The sequence below is a fragment of the Acartia tonsa genome, chromosome 14, assembly GCF_053477335.1.
Source record: "Acartia tonsa isolate MP-2025a chromosome 14, ASM5347733v1, whole genome shotgun sequence".
Lineage (NCBI taxonomy): Eukaryota > Metazoa > Arthropoda > Copepoda > Calanoida > Acartiidae > Acartia > Acartia tonsa.
In genome coordinates, this window is record NC_137273.1 from 26,118,865 (window position 1) to 26,141,270 (window position 22,406).

The 22,406-nt window shown below is 33.2% G+C and overlaps 2 protein-coding genes across 2 annotated transcripts in view; both read right to left on the reverse strand.

Moving 5' to 3' along the window:
- The window catches only part of LOC145305761 (phospholipid-transporting ATPase ABCA3-like), a 54,430-nt gene extending 50,180 nt beyond the window's left edge, over positions 1–4,250 (reverse strand). Inside the window, exons 1-3 of the mRNA XM_080147543.1 lie at positions 4,214–4,250; positions 3,025–3,087; positions 2,150–2,244 (exon numbers count right to left, since the gene is read on the reverse strand). Of these exons, the coding sequence (XP_080003669.1) occupies positions 2,150–2,244; positions 3,025–3,078 (149 nt within the window). The 5' untranslated portion in view covers positions 3,079–3,087; positions 4,214–4,250. The remainder of the gene's footprint in view (positions 1–2,149; positions 2,245–3,024; positions 3,088–4,213) is intronic.
- Positions 4,251–5,515: 1,265 nt separating this feature from the next.
- Positions 5,516–6,965, reverse strand: LOC145305675 (methylcrotonoyl-CoA carboxylase subunit alpha, mitochondrial-like). Its single transcript, XM_080147387.1, has 3 exons — positions 6,808–6,965; positions 6,285–6,460; positions 5,516–5,664 (listed from the first exon to the last, which is right to left on the reverse strand). Exons 1-2 carry the CDS (start codon positions 6,829–6,831, stop codon positions 6,317–6,319), a joined length of 168 nt encoding a protein of 55 aa, XP_080003513.1. The 5' UTR covers positions 6,832–6,965; the 3' UTR covers positions 5,516–5,664; positions 6,285–6,316.
- Between the last annotated feature and the right edge of the window lie 15,441 nt (positions 6,966–22,406).

Here is a 22,406-nt window from a genome sequence, read left to right on the forward strand (position 1 = left end):
TGCCTTGATTATAGAGTAGCATGCGGGAATTGACAATTATTATATGAAATTAATATTCAAATTCATATTTAGATTGTAACGAAATAATTAACTAATTAAAATTTTACATAAAGAAAAAACTTTACATCTAAATGTGGGTTTGTACATATAATATTGTACAAATTACTTAGAAAAGGCAACCTAACCTAATAGCGGTTACGCCCTCAGGAAACTCTTAGGGCACTATCCTTCCCGTGACACTGTAAAGGAGAACTATATCGATATAGCGGTTAGCTACACACAGGCCGACAAGCATTATGTTACCTACTTTTTATATTAATATTAAATGTTTTATTACATAATTAAAGAATATATTTTTTTCTAAATAAATTAAAAGTACATGATAAATGTCAATCATAAAATACATAACAGATTAAAAATTCATACGGCAATGCAATGTTGAGTTGTAAGCTTTTATTTAATGTATTTTGTCATACTTTATTTTATAAAAAAAATCACTTTTGTGTAGGCTGCAAAAACTGTACTTTTCTATTTTGAAAAGATAAGGTTTTTTTTGCAATTTTTTATGTTTTATATTTAAATAGAGACTAATAAAAATGTTTTAAAATTTCCTTATGAGGAGAGGCTCATGTTGTTTATTGTTGATCTGTCCTTTTGTAATAATAGTAATGGCCGTTGATTTAGAAAGCGTAACAGCCCTATATTAATAACCAGATAGCAAGTATAGTGGTCTCCAAGCTACAAACATATGTCAACGAATGTCTTAGGAGAATCCACAAGATCTTTTGGCCAAACAAGATCACAAATGCTGAGCTTTTAGAGCGCAGTGATATGTCAGACATCAAACTGACAATAAAACAGAGAAAATGGAGATGGTTGGGGCACACTCTAAGGAAAGGGCATGATGATTTAACCAATCAAGCCTTGACTTAGGACCCATTCACAGGAAAAAGGAAACCAGGTAGACCAAAAACAACCTGGAGGAGTGAATTCCTTGAGGAACTGAGAGAAGAGAATTTTTCATCTTTCAGTGGAGCCTCTACTGATGCCCAATTCAAAGATAAATGGAGAACCATTGTGCGTGGCCTACGCTCTGGAAAGAAGAGATAAATGGCGATGATGATGAAGTATAGTTTTGCTTTTTTGACATAAAGTTTTTTAATCTATACAGTTGTCTCTTTGGTGTGGTGATTATTAGAACGATTAAATGACTAGTTAACCCTTAATAGTCGGGCCCCTTGCCGCACCTTAATATGTCGGGGGGGGGGGGGGGGGGCATTCAACACCCCCCCCCCTGTTATCTCAGTTCATATTAGAGCTAGAGGGCTAAAATATTTTGTGCAAGAAACCTTCATTATCAAACAGGGGACTTGCACAAAAAAATTTAGCCCTCTAGCTCTAATAGGAACTTAGATAATAAGGAGGAGGGGGGGGGGGCGTTGAACGCCCCCCACCCCGACCGATTAAGGTGCGGCAAGGGGTCCGACTGTAAAGGGTTAAGCAACTGTAAAATTCTAATTATATCCATATTAAACATCTTTATTGAAAGAAATTCAAAGTTATAAATTGAGGAAACCTAAATTTTATAGAAAACACTCCGTGTGTTAAAACAAGGATGAAAACATCCATAAAAGCGAAGCTCTGAAACGGAAGGACAAACGAACATTTACTCTTAAAGAGTGTCAGAACTGAATAAGTAGAATATTAATGCATATGTCTATACAAAATTGTAAGCAAATTTGTTGCAAAACTGCGCAAATACAGGATACTGTTTGAGGACATATATTTTTAGGAATTGATAATAGGGATACTTCACTTATAACATTGTACCTTGTTGTAATAGGAATCAGTATTCCAAAAATCATATGAATCAGATAATTTTAACATAAAAAATTTTTATATCAATAAAGTAAAAAGTTAGCATGTTTTAAATGGACGTACTGACTTTCTGGTAACTATTATAGGGTTGCTGCGCTTTCTAAGTCGTACCTAACTACTACAGAAATCACCATGCAAAATTTGAAATCGATAGGACAATTCTAACCTGTTTTAATTAACGAAAAGAGCTAGCCGTTACGGAAGGAGGGGCGGACGGACAGAACGACCAATATTATAGAAAAAATTGGCTTTTAAAAATGAAAATAACTACCTGTTGCTTTGAACCTCGTGAATGATAACCTCATCATCATTGTACATTATTGGTAAATTTGAATCAGAACTTTTAAATGCCATATCAAGACCTATCTGCAAGAAAATTTTATGTTGAACATTTTTAGGGAGGTAATATTGGACTGTAAATTATACTGGTACCCAAAGTTTTGTAACCACATTATCTGTTATTTGTTGGCTCAAAGACTTGATTACTTTAATTGATTGGTTCTAAACCAGTAAGTGTCTAACATTAAACAAAATATTTTAGATCTGCAGATTATTTTGTTTATTATCATTGGTTGGTTGTCATTTGGGATATATGTAAGTATATCAATTTATCATTCATTATCTTATCCTTTAATATCTCTGTTGTTAGTAGCGAAGCTACTCTATAATTCACTTTGTCTGTCCGTCAGTCCGTCCGTAACGCTATGGGGAAAATGGGATTTACTCAGCTCCTATAAAAGGTAAAATGCTGAAATTTTTTAACTACATTCCCATCATTAAGGAGCACAATTAACTATAAAACACCAATGGCGGTCAGATTGCTTTTTAAGGCTATTTTTAATTTCCCCATTTTTCACCATATCTTTGGTGTTTTTAGTCCGATTTTCAAAAATTTTTCAGTTAAAGATATCAAAATTAAATTTCCCGTCGTTTGAAGAATACAACAAGGACGGTCAGTTCATCCACGAATTTTTGTGCTTCGGTTCTTATTGATGTTGTCACCCTTGTTTAAGTAGCAACGCTACTCTACATATAAGTCTTTAGGTCTAGTTGTCTGTTCGACTGATTGACAGACAAACAGATTTTGATATGTAATTCAAAATATGATGGAACTTATGTTACATTATTTTAAAAATTAATCAATACCTTAAAAGGCAGCATTACCAATGATCTAATTCTTTTCATGAGATAAATTGCCATGATGTTTCCCTATTTTAAAATAAGTCATTTATCGCATGTTGTATTAGAGACAGATACCTGTGGATGTTAATGAATAAAAAAATACAGGACTGATACCAGTTTTAGTGAGCCAGTTTGGCCGAGGACTCGATCTGGGCCAACAAAACAATGATCAGCCCTTTATTTTTCGTCGAAAATCCTCTTAACTATGATGTAATACATGCTTCTTCAGCATGACTCAGACCCACGTTTAATCAGGCAGAAATTCGGGGAATAGACCCTTTCGTGGCAACGCCTCTTAAGGGGCGATTCGTCGTATTTTTATAATGTCTTTTGATAGGTTATTTTAGGGTAGGTTATATTAGGTTAGGTGATTGCCCCACAGGGTTAGACAATTGGACACGCAGGGTTAGAGCCCCCCGCAAGGGCTAGAAATAGAAGAAAGGCTACTGTGAAAAATACGAAGAATCACCTCTTACGGAGCATTGTCACGAAAAGGACTATACCCGAAATTCGGATTCTGGTCATTTAGTAAAAGTTCAAAAAACTTTGTCATTAGGGGAAAATACACGGACAATAAATATTTGTTAAAAGTTTGTATAATAAATAGAAAGTTTTCTGATCAATCAAAAAATAGTATCACAATTGTAACAACAACACAATGTACTTATTCAAACTGTCGAAAAAAAGAGTAAAAATTTTGAAATAAAATACTTAGACAAACAAACACACATACACATTACACACACACACACACACAAGTCCACACATTCACACACACTCACACAAACACATTCACACACCCACCCACACACACAACTCCCACACACACAAACATATGTGTATTGGGTGTCTTTCTCTTCATATTATATTAGAGGCCTTATATCATTCCCATCAACTTTATATTAAATTCAATTACAGTACAATTTGAAATAAACGACAGACAAACCCACTGTCTCATATCTACATTTAAGACTCTAAAACTAGCATATTTAAAAGACAGGTAAAAAATAATTTTCTATACATTTTCATATTACAAAAAAGATTTATAAATGACGTATTATCATCTGTTGTTTTCATACAGGGAATATAAGAAATATATACAAAATAATGTAAATGAAATAAATTATGTTTTGATATTTAAAATTTTAAATACCTGTTAAATGCTTTATGTTGATAACAATAACATCATACCAAACTAAAATAAAAAAAACTTAACTTTTCATTTAAACAAAGTAATGTCCCGAAAGTCTTTCATTTGTTGAAGGTCTATAACTACGGTGTACTAACCCTGCGGGCCTACCCAGTACCCAATATAACCTAACTAAACTAGTAAACAAAGAAACGAAAAACTATCCACCCTTTCCCTTATCTCCTATTCTTCAGTCCAATCAAATATCTTTTTAAATAATATGTACTATCCTTATTCCCTGTAGTGTAAATATTGTATATTATTTTGGTAACTATGGAATTTACTTTAATATAAGTTTAGGATTTACCATAACATTAGCGCAGCTACTGTATAGTATGGGTACTGGGTAGTCCGTTCGTCCTTTCGCAGCAAGGGTATTCCGTAATGACGTACTTCCGCATCGTGTACAAAAAAGTATTATGATAAAATGTTTTTTTTTTAAATCTATTACTACCAAATCAGACCCAGCCACTATTAGAAAAATAATGTCCTAAAGTATTACCATAATAGTTATTCGTCGTACGTATAGAATATTGGCCAAACTGGAATAGTTATTCAAGCATTAATTCGAAACCGAAAAATATCCGCTGGATTAGAACCGGTTTTCAGGAATACTGAAAAATCATGTATAGCATTGTATAACAGACAAATGTTAAAATAAAAAAGAATTAATTCAATACCATAATATTAACATTATAATTTTTCATTTTCATATCCGCGGAAACCTCTTTATGACAAGATGCGATGAATAACTATATATTCCAAATATACCCAGGACGGAATTAATACCATAAAAAAACCTAGTTTTTACCACTTTTATGGTAAAATTTTACCAGCCTATACGATTTAAAAGGTGGTAAAATTTTACCGTAACCGTGGTAAAAACACTTTTTGTGGTACTCTGTGACGCTTTTTACCATCGATTTTTACCACAATTATCGGTAAAATTTTACCAGATTTCCGGTAAAATATTACCATTTTAGGACGCAAATTTATACCAGATTTTGACCAATTTTTACCACTTTTTTGGTAAAATTTACCACAAATTTCTGTAAGATTTTACCGAAAAAGTGGTAAAACTGTTCAACACCTGGTAATATTTTTGCCCTAAATTGGTAAAATTTTACCAGAAATAGGGTAAATATGGTAAAAATTTACCAAAAATTGTGGTAAAAACGGGTGGTAAAAATCACGAGAAAGTGGTAAAAAACGACCTTAATTATAGAAAAACATCGCTTGTAGGTATAAATCGCAAAAATAAAAAAAAATTGTTTTCATTTTTATCTTTATTGATTGAAACAACACTTAAACATATTTTTCTTGATTCTACTGCTCTGGCCGCGAAAAACTGTTGCGCAACCTCCTGGATTTGCTGGGCACCGGCCCCATTCGACCTCGTATCACTGATATTCAACCTGGAATAAAATTGCTCATTAGTTAATTAGATAATTACAGGGATATAAAGGGATAAGACAATGGCTGATAAATTGATGTTCATCTCTAATGATGATACACATCGTTACCCCTTCTGTAGATTACAATAAGTGATTGAAATGTTAGGACACTCAACTTAATGAACCAACCAATAAAAAATCAATAAAAGTACCCAAGGTTGTTAGGCCAAAGAATAAGAAAATGTTATTTGAAAACTTTGGGGGCTAGTGTAATTTACAGCCCAATGTCCCATCCCTCCCTACTAAATATCTAATCTATAATACAAAGTAGAACGATGTCTGTCCGTCCGTCCGTCCGTCCGTCCGTCCGTCCGTCCGTCCGTCCGTCCGTCCGTCCGTCCCAAAGATAAAGCCTATACTCGCTGTTTACGCAAATGTGTCAGAACTTCCCCCCCCCCCTTACTCTCACACCTAAATTTTTTCTTTTGAAAGCAAAAATAAAAGTGTGTAGGTTCGACTCCCCCTCTCCCCCCTCATTCATTTCCTACAGGCATCTTGACACGTGGCAAAAAAATCAGCAAACTTATCTAACTAAACATCTTTGAAAACGCAGAACGAGAAAAAATAAAGGGAAAGCTTACCTGGAAAACATAAGCAGTAACAACATCCCTGGCTAACAAGAACATGCTGTGTCCATACTACTCGGCATCATAACAGGGAACCCGATCTTGTCTGCCTCCGCCTTCAAGGTGTCCAGGCTCTGGTCCTCTCCGTGGTAACCGTGGATTACAGGTACGTTAGCGGCTTCCATGATCATCTAAAAAACAGGTTAAATATTAGAAAAATTGTAACGACAGACTTCTTTTAAATACACAGTTGCTTTTCCTAGAGCCTACTTGTGTTTCGTCTTAAAAGAGGATGGTTGGAGGGTTTTTACCAATGAAAATATTCGAGGTCATTTTTCCAAGAAGCGGTGTCATACCCCCCCCCCCCCCCGCCAAAAAACAGCATAAACATTCCCTGAAAATTATGGAAGACCAGAAGATTGAGATCGTACAGGACAAATGAACAGACATCCTGTTACTCCGGTATAGTATAGAGTGTTATTTTTTTCTACTTGAAATCAACCAAAATAAGTTCCGGAGTAGCTACTCTATCATTTACCTTAGATGTAGACTTGATACCCATATCTCTAATGGCAGTGGACGGTGGACCAACAAATATAACTCCTTTCTCCTGATAAAAAAAAAAATTTAAATTAAAAGGTAGGTATCATTCTTATTAATATAATATTACATTCTTGAAATTAACCAGAAAAAAACGTAAGCAGTACAGTGGCGTGCACAGGGTTTTTACGGGAAGGGATGTAATCTTAGAGGTTTTTAAAAAACGGGGGGGGGGGGAATCTACATAATTTTAATTTTAAGGGATGTGTTGTCAACCCCATTCCTCACACTAATGACCGTGGACAAGATAATGAACGAAATATACATATATAAATCCCCAAATATATTGAACAAAACAACACCTTAGATTAGTTCAGACACTGCTAGTTTGAATGAACCAATCAAGATTTAAAGTTGTGAGCTAACGTGTTTATAAAACTTTGGGTACCAGTATAACTTCCAGTCTAATATCCACTCCCTCCCTGCAGTCAAATGGAAAATATTACCTGTCCAGGGATATAAAATACACGTGGATATTATTAATGACATATCATGGAAATTTGTTGTCATGAATTTAGGTTCCTAACATGGACTTGGTCAGATCGTTTACCCAGAAGGAGGTAAGGGGGTGTTGTAAGGGAGGAATAAGGGTGTATCTTTATTTTAGCCCGCTGTGAGTACCGCTTTATTAGAGTACATGAAAAACTGGTGTAACATCCAGGTAATAATATATCCATTTACCCAAGAATCTTAAGGGATAAGACAATGGTCGACAAATTAATGTACTGTACATGTACAACCCCATTGATGATACACAAAATTACCCCTTACATAGATTACCTTTTGTGGTTGATACGTTTGGACACTCAACTTAATGTACCAACCAATCAGGGATCACTTAATCCCCAAAGTTGTTAAGCCAACGAATAAGAATACGTTATTATAAAAGTTTGGCTTAAATATGATCAGAAAATAGAATAAAACCAACTCAGGACCTATGTGATGCCTACCTAAAATAGAGAACCCAATCGGATCAGTAGTTATTTAGAAAAAAAGTCTTACTGCTTTATATAATAGGATGATGCATAAAGGGTGTTTAAAAAAAAACCAATCGCTTCACTCTTTTCAATATAAACCCTACAGTTTTAGTCAAAAACTAACAAAAAATGACTCAAATCATGTCCAAGTAATGACAATGAGAAAGCACTATTGAATTTTGATTTCTACTAACCTCTCCTGAGCACAACAGCTCGAGTCCTAGCCCTTGTGTAGGATTTTTCCTTACATGGAGATTAAAAATCAACAAATCGTCATAAGAACTTAAAATCTTGTAGATAGACCCCATAATTTTAGATTTGTTGATGAAGCATTGAAAAACCTTTCTATAGACACTTTAACCAGGTTTCTAAGTCAATTCTAGCCAAATTGGCATTAAAAAGACAGACCCATCAAACATTTAGACATGACAGGTCTCTCTAGTTCTTGATGTTTGACAGATCTTTCTTTTTGATGTCAAAATGGCTAGGATTGTGTTAGAAACCTGATTAAGGTGTCTAAAGAAAGCTCTTGACATGCCCCATCAAAAATTATAAACACTATGTGTTCTATCTACAAGATTTTAGGTACTTAAGACTGTTTGTTCTTTTTTTTAAAAGACAGTGCAGTCATATCTCAATCTTTGATGGGTCTGTCTTTTTGATGCCAAATTTGCAAGGATTGAGTCAGAAATCTGGTTAAGACGTCTATAGAAGGGTCTTTATATGCCCCATCAAAAACTTAAAACATTATGGGGTCTATCTGAAAGATTTTAAGTACTTTAGACAGTTTATTATTTTTTAAAACAGACAAAACTGTCTTAATTTGAAATAAATATGCACTCTCGACGTAGAGAAAAATTTTCCACAAGAGCTAGGACTCGAACTGTAGTGCGCAGGAGAGGTGAGTAAAATCAAAATTCATTAGTGTTTTCTCATTGTCATTGCTTGGACATGATTTGGGTCATTTTTTGTTAGTTTTTGACCAAAACTGTAGGGTTTATAATGAAAAGAGTGAAGCGATTGATTTTTTTTTAAACACCCTTTATAAGAGTTATTCTAAATCTTAATAGGTAGATTCTTCCAAGTTTCAATTTAAATTATCAATCACACCATTAAGCAAAAAACAACACCCATTTTTTTGCAATGTGAAAGGTGTGGGGAGGGGGGGGGGGGGGCTGGGAAAGAGCCGACCCACTACCTTGAATTTTAATTTTTCAAAGTTTTTAAAAAATAAAATTTTTGGGGTAATTTTTTTTAGGCCTATAAAAAAATCCATGTATAAATTAAAACCTTTCCGAGACATACAATAAGCTTCAATGTAGAGGAGAGACGTGTACGTACGCTAGATATTTCGCTACAAACGAAGACAAACAAACATCCTGTTACTTTTATTTAAGGATTATTTTAATCAATCAATTCTTGTAATGTCCATCTAAAACTAATACCTAACAGTATAATGTCAGAGATATAAAGGGATAAGACAAAACAATGGTCGATAAATTGATGTAAATCCTCAATGATGATTAACAAAATTACCCCTTGGATTAATATTAGTGGTTGAAACGTTCGAACACTCAACCTATTGAGCTAACCAATCAAAATTCACTAAAGTCCTGATGTCGAAAGTTGTAAACCAACGAAAATGTAAACGTAATTATAAAACTTTTGGCACTAGTTTAATAAACAGTATCTCCTCTCTCCGGTATAATATACCTTTAAAATAGTATCTCCCCTGAGATAGCTCTGTTGTGAGGCAGCTGGACCAATTCTAACAGCTTCGTCCGCCATGGCTACATGCATAGAGTTTCTGTCGCTGTCACTGTAAACTGCCACAGTTTTAATACCTATAATAAATTTTGACTAAAACACAATAAAATGTAGGTAACAAAGGAAGGGTTGGGGCGGAGGTGCCACTTTAGGAAACAAATAAAAAGAGTTAGAGCACTAGGATTCTCGCGGTTTCCCTCAGAGTGTCTACTCAAGTCGGGGGGGGGGGGGGGGGGGGACTCAAATTTTCAATATTGAAAAAAAAATTTCTAAGAGGATAATACCAAAAAATCAATTTAATGGACATTTTATATAATACTAAAAATTTCTTCCTTTCCCTGTACCTTATAAAAATCGTCGGAAAAAGCCGTTTTTTAAGCAAACAAAAGCGCGTTTTGCTCTATCTGTGAGATATTATGCAGATAATGTTAAGATTTGATATTAAGATGAGAAAAATTTACGTTCACAGTCCCTTTAAAGACACAATACCTGTAATAATAATACCCTGGCCTTTCTAATTATAAGCCTGGCAGAGCCATGCTGTGAATGTGATGCTAGCCCAAGCGTGGACCGTGGTGAACTGTACTTCTGACGCCAATACCTAATTACAGGGTTACGAAAGTTTAAATTGATGTTTTTTTTTTTTAATGTTAATATTAAATGTAATATAGTTTTGTAATGACATATAAAATATATATTCGATAGAATATAAAAAAATATAGTGCATTCAATATTAAAAAAAATATTTAAATATATATATAGTTGTTAACCATATAGAATCTATTTCCGGCCGGGTTCTTAAAAGATATTGCCGCGTTTTTTCGACATTTTTTACGCTATGAATAACAAGCGCGACATTCGCGAAATCTAAAAGAGTATACAATGATTTATTTAATTATTTCGCTTTTGATGGTACGGCCTTCATAGAAAAAAAAAGATTATCTTCAATCCATTTTTGCTGCATATTAATTAATGCATCTTTTTAGAGCTGTGTTAGACATTAGAAAAATTGCTAAAAAAATAATTTAAAATTCAGTATTTTTATGTTATATACTCTGTTTGAAATTCTATCGTCAACGTTCAATCAATCAATGTCTAAAAAACGCCGAAAAAATGTGGCATTCATCTTTTAAAAACCCATCTCGGTGGTATTTCCGGTTGGCAAAGACAACATAAATATAGAAATCATGAAACATTGTTGTTCCACAATTTTGCCACATTTTTAAACATCTTGCTTAAAAAAAATCTTCCTTGTAAATTCTACAAATTTAAATATTTAGAGAAAATTGAGTAGTAATTTACTTCTTGATTCAAAATATTTGATTAAATTGAATCAAAACTAATAATTATTTTTGGCACTCTATATTCAAATAATCATAAGCTTATCAATATAGTGCGCATGCGCGCACAGAGGTGCCATAAATTTCAAAACTTAAAAATATAAGTTTTGTAGCAAAATTACTCTATAATTCGAAATCTCTGTCTTTCTTTTAGAAACATTCAGGGGAATATACGAAAGCTTATATTTATATTAAAGATGAAAAATCGATAAATTCAAATGCACACGGCACATCTGCGTAAACACACCCTGGATTTTTTTTCTTTTAATTTTAATTCGTATGAAGCTAGCTCAAATAAGTAAATATTAAATTTGATATATTTTTGATGATGCGGGAGGATGTTTTAAAAGAAATGATGAAATAATTTTCAAGGTTTTAAAAAAAAGTTAGCTTCTTTTATGCGAAAAAATTCAATAAAAAGTAAAAATTTTTACCAAAAAGTTGGTCAAATTTTACCAAGTTTTTTTTTTGTTAAAGTCCAAAAATCTGGACTTAGCCTAAAAATTTACCTTGTCAATTTTTACCAAAAAGTTGGTCAAATTTTACCAAGTTTTTTTTTTTGTTAAAGTCCAAAAATCTGGACTTAGCCTAAAAATTTACCTTGTCAATTTTTACCAAAAAGTTGGTCAAATTTTACCAAGTTTTTTTTTTTGTTAAAGTCCAAAAATCTGGACTTAGCCTAAAAATTTACCTTGTCAATTTTTACCAAAAAGTTGGTCAAATTTTACCAAGTTCATTTTTTTTGTCAGAGTCCAAAAATCTGGACTTAGCCTAAAAAAATACCTTGTAAAATTTTACTAACTTTTTGGTAAAAATTGACCAAATTGCGTTTTTTGTCTAAGTCCGAAAATTCGGACTTAACCTGAAAAATAGAGTTGTAAAATTGACCACATTTTTGGTAAAACTTCCAAAAGTGGTAAAATTAAAAAAAAAAAAAAAAATTTAAATTTAGGCTTCATTGTATAGAAGTCATTATTTTAAAGTACTACAACTGATTATGAAGAGCTGTTTTTAATTTAAAACACAAAAAACGGGTTTTTTTGTTTCGTCAAATTTTACAAAAAAAATGGTAAAATTTGACTAATTTTTTGGCTAAAATTTTTGCTGGTAAAATTTACCACGAAACTGGTATATTTTACCAGGTTGACCAGCTTTACCACTTTTCTGGTAAAACGACTGTTTTTTTCTGGTATTTCGTAGAACCTGGGTACTGAAATGTGCGATCACATTGCAAGATTATAGAGTATCAGATCAAGCGGTACATATATGAAACATAGTTTAATATGCACTCTCAGACATATTGTTTACCTCATTAAAATCTATTAGAACAGTAAAATTGAAAATAAGTTATTTCACAAGCATTAACCCTTTACTGTCGGGCCCCTTGCCGCACCTTAATCAGTCGGGGGGGGGGGGTGGACGCCCCCCCTATTATCTCAGTTTCTATTACAGCTAGAGGGCTAAAAAAATTTGTGCAAGTCCTCTGTTTGATAATGAATTTCCGACCTAAAGTGAGTCAAAGTCAATTTTCGCTTCCTTCACCCCTTTATTTAACAACCTTTGTTTTTAGGTCCTTTTTTACTGAAAAATTTCAAACGGCTGTAATTTTCTTATTTTTGAAGCTAGAAGAACAATGTTTTTACAGAAAATGTTTATCTTTATGTAAATTTTATATTAGAAATATCAAAACATAAATTTCAGCGGCCGCAGCTGTACTTGGCAGCGGCGGGAAAACGGCGGCGGATCTTTATGAAATTTTAGTACATTATGTAGACATGTAAGGAAAGCTTAAGTTTAAAATTTGAAGTCTCTAAGTCAAAAATTGCCGTCACAGGAGCCTTTTAAAGATTTCTGTACACCTGGAGGATCAGGACCTGCAGGATCATACCTGGAACCTGAAATTGACTTTAAAACCTGTATTTCATATGAGAATGTACTACTAGAGGATATTTTAGTATTTTAGTAAGATAAAATGGAACCTAGTAATAGTGTCTAACTTTTTATCTTTGTGATGTAACAAAAATCCATCTCTTTTTTTTAAGGGTTCCCTTTCCCACCTCCCCTCTCATCCTTCGATTTTTGTTACCTCACAAAGATAAAAAGTTAGACACTATTACTAGGTTCGATAAAATGCTAGGCGTTATCCTCTTATCCCCCCCGACAGATGTCTGGATAGAACGCCACTGGAGGAAAAGTTTTGGACAAGGCAAAAAGGCAAGGACTTAAATTTAATTCAATAACGTGTCCGTGCTGTGGAGAAGCCGAGCGAAGCACGGACACGTTATTGAATTAAATTTAAGTCCTTGCCTTTATGCCTTGTCTAAAACTTGATGTCGGGGTACTCTAATTTTCTAAATTTCAAAAACTATTTTAGGTTAGGTTAGGTTAGGTTATAGGCTAGGGAGCCGAGCGCTGCGGCCAGATATGTTTGTTGAATATTCACAGCGAATATATTGGTAAACTTCCTGACTACGTTGTCAGGGGTACTTTAATTTTCTAAATTTCAAAAAACTATTTTAGGTTAGGTTAGGTTATAGGCTAGGGAGCCGAGCGCTGCGGCCACAGATGTTTGTTGTCAGGGGTACTTTAATTTTCTAAATTTCAAAAAACTATTCTAGGTTAGGTTAGGTTAGGTTATAGGCTAGGGAGCCGAGCGCTGCGGCCAGATATGTTTGTTGAATATTCACGGCGAATATATTGGTAAACTTCCTGACTAAAGAGTGTTAGTTAACTGTAATGACATAACTGTGCAATTTATATTTATATTAGGTATGTGTGTGTCCTATTTAAGTGCGTAAGTGAGAGCATAAGGGTGCCAGTATAAGAGTGGCTGTTATTGGTTGGATTTTATTAGCGAATACCAGAGCAGATTGTTGGACAGGATGGAAGGGAGTGGTGGGACGCGTAGTGAGAGTTTGTAATGTTAGTCCACCTCTGACTGGCTTGTAGTGAGGATCTGAGTTTCTTAACTGGTTGCCATGGTAGACTAAGGAGGCAAGGCTCATGTCTCGCTCTCTATATACCCTCCCTCCCTCCCACCCCTCCCTTCCTTCCTGTCCAACCTAATAATAGTTTACTTAAATTATATTATTTTGTTGTTGGGGGGGGGGGGGGGGTACTCAAAATTTCGAAATCGCTAAAAATAATACTAAGAAGAAAATACCAAATGCTTTGTTTAAGTCAAAAATATTTTTGCTCTTTACCTGGATCACCCTGCCAGGTTTGCTGGCATCCTGTGCCCGCCAGGATAGAGATATTAAAAAATTCCAACTCTCAGTTATGTGTCATACCCATACTTAAAAAGTCACGCAGTTTGGGCTCTTTATCTTTCACACACAGAAAATGAGAAAGAAAAAACCGGATGGGGGGCGTTTAACGCCCCCCCGACCGTTAAGGGTTAAAGATATTTTGTAACAAACTTATGCACAGATATACAAACGTCACAAAATTTATTCTGTCAAAATACATATATTACTCATATTTCATTTATGATGAAATATTACGTATGATTTTCTATGACGTAAACTTATGCTTGTTATCAAACTATTAGTGTAATGCAAATTGTGTTTTAAATACTAGTCTTTATATGTATGTCAATAATGACAAATTACATGCGATGCATTTTTTAAAAAAATTCAACGAACTAAGTGAAGTATAGAGCAGATGTTTGGTTGACATAAAAGAGAAATAGAAATTCATAATTCTGATATACAGACAGTCGGACATTTGAGATTATAGACTAGTTTCGCTTCTACAAAACATCAACAACAACAAAAAGGAATAATCAATGTAAACTTTGGTATGATTGTGTACTGTGTGTGTGTGTGCTAGTATTCGGGAAAAAGAAAGACTGACACACCCTAGTTCTAGAGTAGCTGTTTAATTACAAAGTAATCCTTCAATTAAGGATGATACAACTTTGAAATGCGGCATTACATTCATTACAGCGGCAAATTCAGAATTTTAGAAAGAAGTTCTGATGTCCAATTAAAAAAAAATATGATTAATTTACCAACGGACTAACAGACATACAAAGTGAATTATGCAGTAGCTTTGCTATTAAAGAAATATTTTGATATTTTATTTTACTTTTTTACGAAATAGATTTAAAATTTCACAATTTTCATATTTTTCTATCAAAAATTATCTTAACATTTTCACTAATGTTTTTACTAAATTTTCATGTAATCATACTTTATAACAAAATTCTTGAAACTGAAAGAAAGGAAAGAAAATTAACTTTTTATTTTGTTGAGGAGATTTTAAAGAAGACAAAAAATTTCAAATTTTTTTTCTTCCAAAAACTAATTTTAATTATAAAACAATAAGATTGAACTTGTTTATAGTGAATCTTCACGGTCAAGGGATGGGGGGGGGGGGGAGGGGGGGCGTAACATATTTAAAAACTACCTCCAAAAATTTTTAAGTTGAATTAACCTTACATTTAATTGAAATTGTCGCGGCCATCCCCCGCCCCACACAAAAAATAATGTTAAAGCTTGGAGGTCCCTATCTCAACTGTTTCCAAATGTTAGATAGTGGTATGCCTAATATGAACCTTAATCTAAATAATGCTTATAGCTAACGTGATAAAAGTGTACAGGTGTTTTTTAAAGAAATTATTTATTTTAATTTTTTTTTATTTTAGTAGACCACTGAGCCCTACTTCCCCTCGCTTCCAAACTTTTTAACAACTTCTATAACATGTTTCTAGCTCATTCAAAATTCGTCTAACCCTTACTTAACCTAACCTACTTAAATTAAAATATGCAACAAAAATACTTTTTGTTTTGGTTTGTAAACCACTGTCGATTGTAGGTAATTTGCGAGTTAATGGCAGAAATAAATAATAGTAAACAAGTAGGGGCTTAAGAGAGAGAGGTATGTTGGCTATTCCATGGCGAAATTAGGGAATTGTAAACATAAGCACATCCAATATTCCATATGGTTATCTATCTTAACCATTTTCATTCATTAGCAATAAGATAAAAAAATATAATTCATACTTATGCTGAACTGTTTTTAGCTTGTTATTGCTGCGCTGCTCATAAGCATAATTGTCCATATTTTCTTCTTAAATTAGTTGGCTGCTTTTAAAGAGTTGTGGTGTTATTTAAAATGGTAAAATGAACATTCTCACACAACCCTTGAGTACAATTAAGAAAATAAATTTGATTCTAAAATTTTAACAAAAAGTTTGTATGATCTAACATCTAATTACAGGAATCACCCACAGTTGCCTAGATGTTGTTGCAGCATCTTTGGTCTCTAGTAAATTAGCAGCCTCGCTTTTCTAAAAATGGGCAGCTGATAAGCTTTTGGTCCAAATTTGAAAATGTTTTGGTTTGGTTGGGGGTTGGTGTGCGATTTCATATTGTGGTTCATAACTAGTAAGAGTTAGTTTGACACTTATACTAAGGGAGGGTTGGGACATTGAACTGTAAATTATACTAGTACAAAATATTATAAAAATACGGGTTTTCCTTACATTGCTTTAAACACTTTGGAATGTTTATTGAATATTGATTGGTTGGTACAACTTAGAAGTGTCAACCAATTTCACAATTAATCTTAATCAGCAGAAGGGGTAGTTTTGTTTATCATAATGATGATCATCTTATTTTATATCAAATAATACCTTAATTGTATATATTATTATTTTTTATATTATGTGTTCCTAGCGGTAATATTTCGAACTACAATCTATGGGAACCAATCTATGGTAAATATTGGAACATTTTTTAGTAATTTTTTGTTGAGGTTTTGTGATTAATTATGAAAAAATATTTATTAAAATCGATTTCTAATTACTTGGTAATTGTACCAGATTTGCATGTACTCTATTAAAGTCTCACATTGGATAAACAAACTATACCCAAAATCCACCCCCAATCCATTCCCTTCTCTCCTACTGGATGAACGAACTGAACAATAAATGAGGTTTATATTAACAATCTAAATTGACGACAAATTTTCCCTTGTCAATTTACAATTTTCATCTCATTCTGAAATCTAAATGCCACCAAATGCAAAATTGAACACATAAGACCATTATTATCTATTGTCCCATCCATGGTTTTTCATTTAAACTTAATTAAACTTATTATTGATGGTTATACGGTCAAAATATAATAACTAACATCTCTAATAAGAATTAGTTAGGTAAATGTTAAGATAATGACTTTTGCATGAACATTAAAAATGTTTACACTATCGGCTACGCTCTTAGTGCATCTAAGGGCACTTGATATATAGGAGAGGTAAGGGCAGAATCTCCTCATTATAAAGAAAAAGTAAAAAAAATGGGGTTAGGCATTTTTTTCTAGGGACAATTTATCTTGTGAGAGTGGCCATACCCCCAAATTAGTAATAAACATTCCCTGGACCTATTAGAAGCTTCACTATTAAGAAGAACCATATTGGTTAAGCAGTGAGATACCCTAAAGTACACAATCACAGAAGCATACAAACATCCTGTTACTTGTATTATATGGATGACATTAGCTGATTAACTACGAGTAGCAATTAATCCTTTTCTGTCCTAATATCCGTAGGTTAAGTAAAAACCAACAGACAACCACAACCTTTGATTGCATTGTCAATGTCTATAAGTTCTCCATTTGCGCCATTAGTTTAGGCATTACCCACTACATTTACCGTTTCACATGTCTGGTGTATCAGAAACTTTTGAACGTCTTTAGTATGCATTAGTTTGGTTTAGACTCGAACCCATCACCTCCTCTATAGTAAGCTGACACATGACCCATTAAGCTGTCAGGTCATTTTACCCAATGTTTATAATGTGCCAATTGCCTAAAACCTACCGTGACCAGCCGTTTGTGGGATCTTACCATACACTACATTCAGTTCTTTAAATAAATGTACTGTGTAAAATGTTGATAGGATTACATTTAAATTTACAAAACTGGTATAGGCGTTTGCGCCAGTAAAATTGAACAAAGATGACAATATCCATAAAAGCAAAGTTCATTAAATCAGACATTAAGACAAACAAACATCAACAGATAAAGGATATCAATGTCTTTAGTATTATTAAATCTGTATTTAATTCAATTTATTTAGATTACCCTAACAAAATACTGAATACGGGATGCTTAATATGGACAAACGTACATTGATAACCTTAGTAACAGAGATGCTTCGATTATAAAATAGTGTTAAATCGTCTGAGGAATCCACATTTTGTTTAGGATAATCATATAAAAAAAGTTGATGTCAAATAATGGACTTACAATAACTATAGAGTTACAATGATTTCCAAATTGCATATGAATGTTCAAGACATCATTAGGAAAAGTTTGAAATCGATAGGACGTTTCTATTATGCCTAAATTAACTGGTTTGGCCCTTAATGTGGATTAGCTTTGCTTTTAAAAAGCATCCATCAATCCATTTATCTATCTCGTTAACTTGTTTCAAGAAGATATGATATTTAGTTGTGTTTGGTCCGCCGACTATAAAACACGCAAAGAAAGAAAATTCCTAAAATTTTCCGCTGCGATGAGCGCTTTCATCAATTATATAGCGGTTTCTACAGCAATGTGAAAGTAAATGTTTCAGTAGAATTTCTGATATATTACTGATGTATAGAAATGTGATGTTATGTAGATTGATAAGGCTTTAGAATTCACTCATTACCTAGAGGGCAATATTTCTTTACAATTGAATTAATAAGCAGTTACTGAGAATAACTATTTTTTGTTATGCTCTTACCGTGATTTCATCCGTTTTTTAAATGTATTGCAGCTATATTTGACAGCAGGTCTAATACCTTAAATAATGTCAAATATTGTTAGTTTGAATTTTAACAACATAATACTTTACTATTTCTCCTTCTTGCATATTAACCCTTAACTGTTGAGTCCCTTGCCACCCAAAAATAAAAACCTCTATAATCTTTGTTTCCGATTCAGCATGCTTCATCCCTTTATATAGAAACCTTTCTCTTTAGGTCCTCTTTTTTAAATAGTAATAAATGGCTCTAATCTATCTTTTATTTTAACCCTTAACGGTTGGGGGGGGGGGTTGAACGCCCCCCCATCCGTTTTTTTCTATCTCATTTTCTGTGTGTGAAAGATAAAGAGCCCAAACTGCGTGACTTTTTAAGTATGGGTATGACACATAACTGAGAGTTAAAATTTTTTGAATAACTCCATATTGGCGGGCACAGGATGCCAGCAAATCTGGCAGGGTCATCCAGGTAAAGAGCAAAAATATTTTTTTGACTAAAACAAAGCATTTTATCATACCAAAATACTAAAAAATCCTTTAGTAGTACATCCTTATATGAAATACAGGTGTTCAAGTCACTTTTAGGTTCCACGTATGATCCTGCAGGTTCTGATCCTCCAGGTCTCCAGAAATCTTTAAAAGGCTCCTGTGGCTTGAAACTTAAGCTTTTCTTACATGTCTACATAACGTATTAAAATTTCATGAAGACCCGCCGCCGTTTTCCTGCCGACCACTGACTGCGGTGGCTGGCAGCTGCCAAGTACAGCTGCGGCTGCTGAAATTTATACTTTGATATTTTTAATGTAAAATTTACATAAAGATAAACATTTTCTGGAAAAAAATTTTCTTCTAGCTTCAAAAATAAGAAAATTACAGCCGTTTGAAATTTTTAAGTAAAAAAAGACCCAAAATCAAAGGTTGTTAAATAAAAGGGTGAAGGAAGCGAAAATTGACTTAGACTTATGAAAAGTCGGAAATTCATTATCAAACAGGGGACTTGCACAAAAAAATTTAGCCCTCTAGCTCTAATAGGAACTGAGATAATTAGGGGGGGGGCGTTGAACACCCCCCCCCCCCCCCCCCCCCAACCGATTAAGGTGCGGCAAGGGGCCCGACTGTAAAGGGTTAAGCTAGAAGGGTAGTTTTTCCAGAAAGGTTTATTTGCTGATATTATTTATGAAAAAAAATATTTGTCATGAATGCAGTCTAAGGTAGCTGCCCGCTGCCACTGCTTGCAGTAAGTAAATAAACTATTTTAGATTTTTATACTTTTGTAAGTGTCTTGATAACTCTAATAGTTTCCAAGATAGGAAGGGCATTGCATTTTACGCTTCTACCCCACATGAATAATGATTATTTGAAGCCATCCCCGCCCCCTGTGGAAATGGGTTAAAAGTTCAAGAAAATGGGAGGGGATGGTATTATTGGCCCATTCATTATATGTCAATTCAAATAAATATGAATTTTTAAAATGTTGTAGTATTTCTCTAAGAAAGTTTAAGTCTCTATTGTAAACCTTTTTCTTGTTTTTATAATTTTGAAAGTTTATGTATGGAGAGTAGTAAGATAAAATCTAGAATATCATTTCTTAGAATAGGGTCATTCAGTACTGGCTAGTTACTAACTGCTATGATTCTTGTCTTAGTTCCTGTAAATTTATTTTTGAGTAGCAAGCTACTCTATAAGACACTTTGCACGTCAGATCTTAATTTATGCAAATTTAAGGGGGGGCAAAATACTCTTTTTAGTTATTTAGGATAGACGACCATTTTCTTCTTAAGATTTCCTTAGCCAAATAGCATAATGAAACATTTTATAAGATATTCTGTAACGGATAGCTATTTTCGTTAATTTAAGAATATTAGAATTGTCCTATCGATTTCAAACTTTGCATGGTGATTCCTGTAGTAGTTAGGTACGATTCAGAAAGCGTGGTAACTCTATAATCATTACTAGAATGTCCGTACGTCCATTTTAAACAAGTTGATTTTTTAACTTTTTTAATAAAAAATTTTTATGTGATCTAATTATCCGATTGATCTGATTTTTGGTATACTGATTCCTGGGACAACAAAGTACAATATTATAAGCGAAGCAACTCTATAATCAAGTTCTAAAAATGTAAGTGTGTCCACAAACATTATCCTGTATCAAGCAGTTTTTCAACAAATACATTTATATTCTTATTATTCAGCCCTGACGCTATACAAGTGTTAATGTCCGTTTGTCCTACCGTTTCAATGCTTCGCTTTTATGGATGTTGTCATCCTTGTTCTTTAAAAAAACAATCATAACATTAGATAGACAATTGAGAAGCTTTTGATATTGAAGTAACAGAATTTTATTTTGAAATCTAAACATATTCTAAACATTCAGGGAGTAAGGGGACAGCAGGCTGGTAAATTGTTTATTATATTAGTCCTCAAAGTTTTATAATAACGTTTTTGGCTTAACAACTTTGGAGACTTTAATTAGTTTTGATTAGTTAGTTCATTAGTTGTGTGTTCAAATGTTTCGACCACTAATTGTAATTAAAGAAGGGGTAATCTGGTATATATAATCATTGGGGATGTACATCAATTCATTAGCAATTGCCTTATCCCTTTAAATCGAAGATAAACATTGGAAAAATTTAGGAAAGTTTACCATACTAACTTTCTAGCAACGATTATGGAGTTGTTTCATATTTCAGCTTTTTTTCGAAACTAACGAAGAAATGCATTTTTTCCTATATCTTAAATATTTGTATTTTTTTAATTGTTTACATAAATAGACGTGTGTGTTGGTCATTATGTTCAACACAGTTATTTAAAGTATCTGTTTGTCTTTTTGAAAATTTTAAAGGGAAATGTGATTTCCTCAACACCTATTAGGATAGACGTCTGTTATTTGATGCAAAGATTATCTAAACTAATAAGCATGTAATATAGAGTTTGTGTCCGCTTGTCTACGTATGGATAATGTCATCCTTGTTATAATTTTTCAATTAATAAATTTATTTCTCGTATTCATTCGAATCCGGTGGATAGGAACCGGTTCTAATCCATACGAAAAAACTATGTCTATCATCGTATTATATCCAGCTTTCTACGAATATAAAAATGTACAATCATAAGATTAAAACCAGTTTTTTAGCCGGTGCCTTCGGCACCTCGGGGCTAAAAAAATAGTTTTAATCTTATAGATGTACATTCTATATCCGCGGAAAGCCGTTTATAATACGATGCGAGAAATAACTATTCTTCATCACTTTAGATATTTTTGTTGCTTAATCTTTTATTGAATAAAATGTTTTTATTATGAGTCATGGATATCAAACAGTTAACAAGTAATAAAAAAAAACTTAAAATCAATAAAGCGAAAAAATATAAATTTTCATTACAAAAGTACATTTACAAACATAGGCATAAATAAAAGTTCTATAAAAATGGTTACAATATTCTGCACACAAAATTTAATTCGTCAAATAGTTTCTTATTATAAATCTAATACATTGCAGACTGACAAATTAAATTGCATTACAGTTTGCGGTGTTTTTCCTTAAAATGTACAGCGAACACAACAAACCCATCATTTTATTTTTGAAATGTAGCCGGACAAAGTGTCTCAAAAATCAGCCATGTGACGTCATAAAAATGAGGGAGATAAGAGGAGAAGTTTGAAAGTAAATCCCTAAAAAAGAGATGGATAGTCCCCCTTTT